The 3187-nt window shown below is 33.9% G+C and overlaps 1 protein-coding gene across 1 annotated transcript; it reads left to right on the top strand.

The window, feature by feature from the left end:
• The first annotated feature begins 417 nt into the window (after nt 1–417).
• Nucleotides 418–2815, top strand: LOC144429822 (uncharacterized). Its single transcript, XM_078118035.1, has 5 exons — nt 418–597; nt 897–1088; nt 1514–1651; nt 2204–2324; nt 2420–2815. Exons 1-5 carry the CDS (start codon nt 418–420, stop codon nt 2494–2496), a joined length of 708 nt encoding a protein of 235 aa, XP_077974161.1. The 3' UTR covers nt 2497–2815.
• The last annotated feature ends 372 nt before the right edge of the window (nt 2816–3187 follow it).

Here is a 3187-nt window from a genome sequence, read left to right on the forward strand (position 1 = left end):
TCGAACTCTGAGAGAATCGAATTTTGGTAAGAAAAACTTTGGTGGTTGCTAATTTATTTATTTATATAAATTAGATCACCGAAAGACCACCGGTGATAAGAAAATGTCATAAAATCGTCTCACTGACCTACATTATAGGTACACTCACACTCACAATCGTAAGAACTTTAGGCACAATATTTAGTAGTTATATATATGGAAAAATGTATTTTTCCAGTTACATGCATGGTACTTGTTACTTCTACAGGCATGATATATTTTAGTGACTGCAAGCTAAATAGACACAACCGGCATAACACGAATGAAAAAAAAAATGAAGAATATAGTATAGTCTCCCACTCTATCAAGGATAAACAAATCAAGAAAAGCTATGATTCGGGTATTAAAAAGATTTATCATCTTGTCAATATTGTACTAATGGTATCTCTTAAACTTTCCAGTAGGTCCGATATACCCGGGTGGATGGATGTTCTTGAATTCGACACCGAAAACCCAGCGATTCCTGAATTAAATATTCCAGATCCTCATAAATGTGTTGATCTTAAACTTGTTGCAGACATCTGTTTTCATAATGCCGGGATAGTCGATATGTTTCTGGTAAGGAAAAGCAAAATAAAATTTGTTCGATCATTTTGCCAATTACTTTGCACGCGTTTGATTCTCGCAAACTAGACATAATGCACTGACAAAATAAAGCAGTTATTATATATAGTGTCAGAATGAAATTGAATATAAAATTTCTACTGATGCCTTTAGTTGTAGTTTCGGGTGAAGTTTTTGTGTGGACTCACGTAAATAGTCACCTTTTGCTATTGTTGAATAATACATCATTTTGAATACTTTATATAATACCATAAGTAAAAACTACGGACACCGTGTCATTGTTTTCATTTCAGGGACATATTTCCACCTGTAATTATCCTGTCGATTATCTTCTTGAATTGTTTGGAGAAAATCAAGGAGAAGGAATTGATCCAGATACTTTGCCGACTCCAGCTCCAAAAACATTTAACGAAAAACTACAAGAACTTGACCAGAATGAAAAAGCAGCGTTTTTATTCAAACTATCAGAGTTTGATCCAACGTGGGTGAGAAAAATAAATCTGGCACTGAGAATTAATCACGCAATACAGCGAGTTTTCATGCAATATTTTCTTCGAGTACTGACGTCCATAAACCAATATCAGAAAACCAAAAAGTTTGATAAATGATTATTTAAAACTCCTTTAAAAAATTTACAAGCGTCCTATGCGAATATTAAGGTCTATCTACATTACAATAACAGAGTTCCAAATTCATATGAGGATGTAGCAGTGGTGAGTAGTTGGAGTAGCGCACATCGACTGTTAGTTGACTGCTGGTGTAAGTACTAGATATTTCTTTAGTCACTTCAACCCAAGGTTAATAAATAATCCACAATTTAAGACGAATTTCCTGAGCGCCAAGATCAGGATACCATATTTTGAGAAAGTGAGTAACATTAATTAGGTTTTGTCTCTTTCACAATCTTTAGATTGATATAAAATGTTGGAAAAATTTAACGGAAACGTTACTTCAACAACTCAAAAGACAAACAAGAAACGTTAAATCTCGTGAAATAACAAACGCTGTTAATCAGCTTTGGGGAAGCTATTTGCAATACTTGTACGAGGTAAATATAAAAGGAAGTTTCAACAATGTACAAGATCGTATCAATAGAAATACATAATATTTTTATATTGTACTGTAGAATACATGTTCTGAATTAAACAGAATGACATTATTATGCGTTCGAAGTGTAACATTCAAGTATACATTATGCTGTCAACCATATTTTTATTTTTTCACGACACTATTGGTCAATTCATATCTAGCCAGATGTTAACATATTTCCCAATCTTGCAAAACGGCAAAATTTATTGGGATAGATAAAAACTAGTTTTCGCCTTTGTACAAAAATAATTGAGTTAGCAAATACAAGCGGTTAATTCGTGAATGTTTCAAGATCGCCGATGAGGGATTCCTTATAGCCTTATACAGGAATGGATTGGAGATGGCATTAATTTTTATGAGATGGAATTGGATAGAAAAATGTGTCTCATGGACAAGCTTGATGAGTGGACATGCCAAACTGAAAACATTTTTAATATTTCACATTGTTCAATTTACTACATGGGTGATGGCCACTTTTGGATTCCATGAATATGTAATTCTCTGAATTTAGGAATGTGATTTAGGAGTACTATTGCAAACAGCTGGCAAATCCAATTGCTTGACAGACTCACGCTTATGTGGATGGAGTAAAGCAAAAAATGACTACCTTTACTCGTGTGCTGATTTTTCGAGTATGTTTGTCATTTAATTTTTTTCAATTCATTTTTTGGTGTGAGTGTAACACAAATAATCACTATTTTTCTATTTCTCTTTTAATGCGACAAAGCTGCGAAACGCAAAGTTGAATGTTTGGGCTGCAGAAATCCAAAACCGGGAACGTGTACGCGTACGAAGTCATTGTAAACAAACATTACAATACTATGTAAACAAAATGGACGAAGAAAAAGAACCTAATTGCTTACAGAGAGCTGGCATTTTATTTACCACTGGACCTATTTTTTCCATAAATTGACGTTTGTATATAAAAATGATCACTAATAGCCTATAACCCCAAATACAAATTTATGTGTAACCATGGTGTAACAGTATGTAAGATAATGTTTATGACGTCATTATTAATGCTCATTTGTGTTGCTTGATGTCACTGTTGAGCTCCCTCTTTTGCTGTACTGCATGCTGCCTAGTGCTATGAATTATGATGTCAATGTTCTATCTATAATATACTCGAGCATTCCGAACAGTTGAGTGTTTACCCGCAAACAAGCAAGATATTGTCAGGAATCTTTTGCGGCCGGGTAGAGTTGTTCTATCGAGAGAATAGTTTAAACTATATTGCTCACTGTCCAATACATACCATTTGTACGTTCTAATAAGTACCGTCGTTCAATTGCGTGAGAGTAGAGGTCGCCATAGGCATACAAAAATATTCCATCTGACCAATATCAACTACTCTTGTGCTCTACATTATCCTTATATATTCGTTAGTTCTTACAACACATTAGTAAAGCACTTTTTGTTTCGAATGTTCGAGAAAAAAATTATGTTTGTACTGTTTTGGAAATCTTAAAAAGATTGAGTGTGTTCTATTAACCAG

This window comes from Styela clava, chromosome 11, assembly GCF_964204865.1.
Source record: "Styela clava chromosome 11, kaStyClav1.hap1.2, whole genome shotgun sequence".
Taxonomy (NCBI): Eukaryota; Metazoa; Chordata; class Ascidiacea; order Stolidobranchia; family Styelidae; genus Styela; species Styela clava.

Coding starts and splice junctions, on each gene's coding strand:
- LOC144429822 (XM_078118035.1), top strand. CDS start 418: ATGGTATCTCTTAAACTTTCCAGTAGGTCCGATATACCCGGGTGGATG. Junction 1,089..1,513: donor CAGAGTTTGATCCAACGTGG/GTGAGAAAAATA, acceptor CACAATCTTTAG/ATTGATATAAAATGTTGGAA. Junction 2,325..2,419: donor CTCGTGTGCTGATTTTTCGA/GTATGTTTGTCA, acceptor AATGCGACAAAG/CTGCGAAACGCAAAGTTGAA.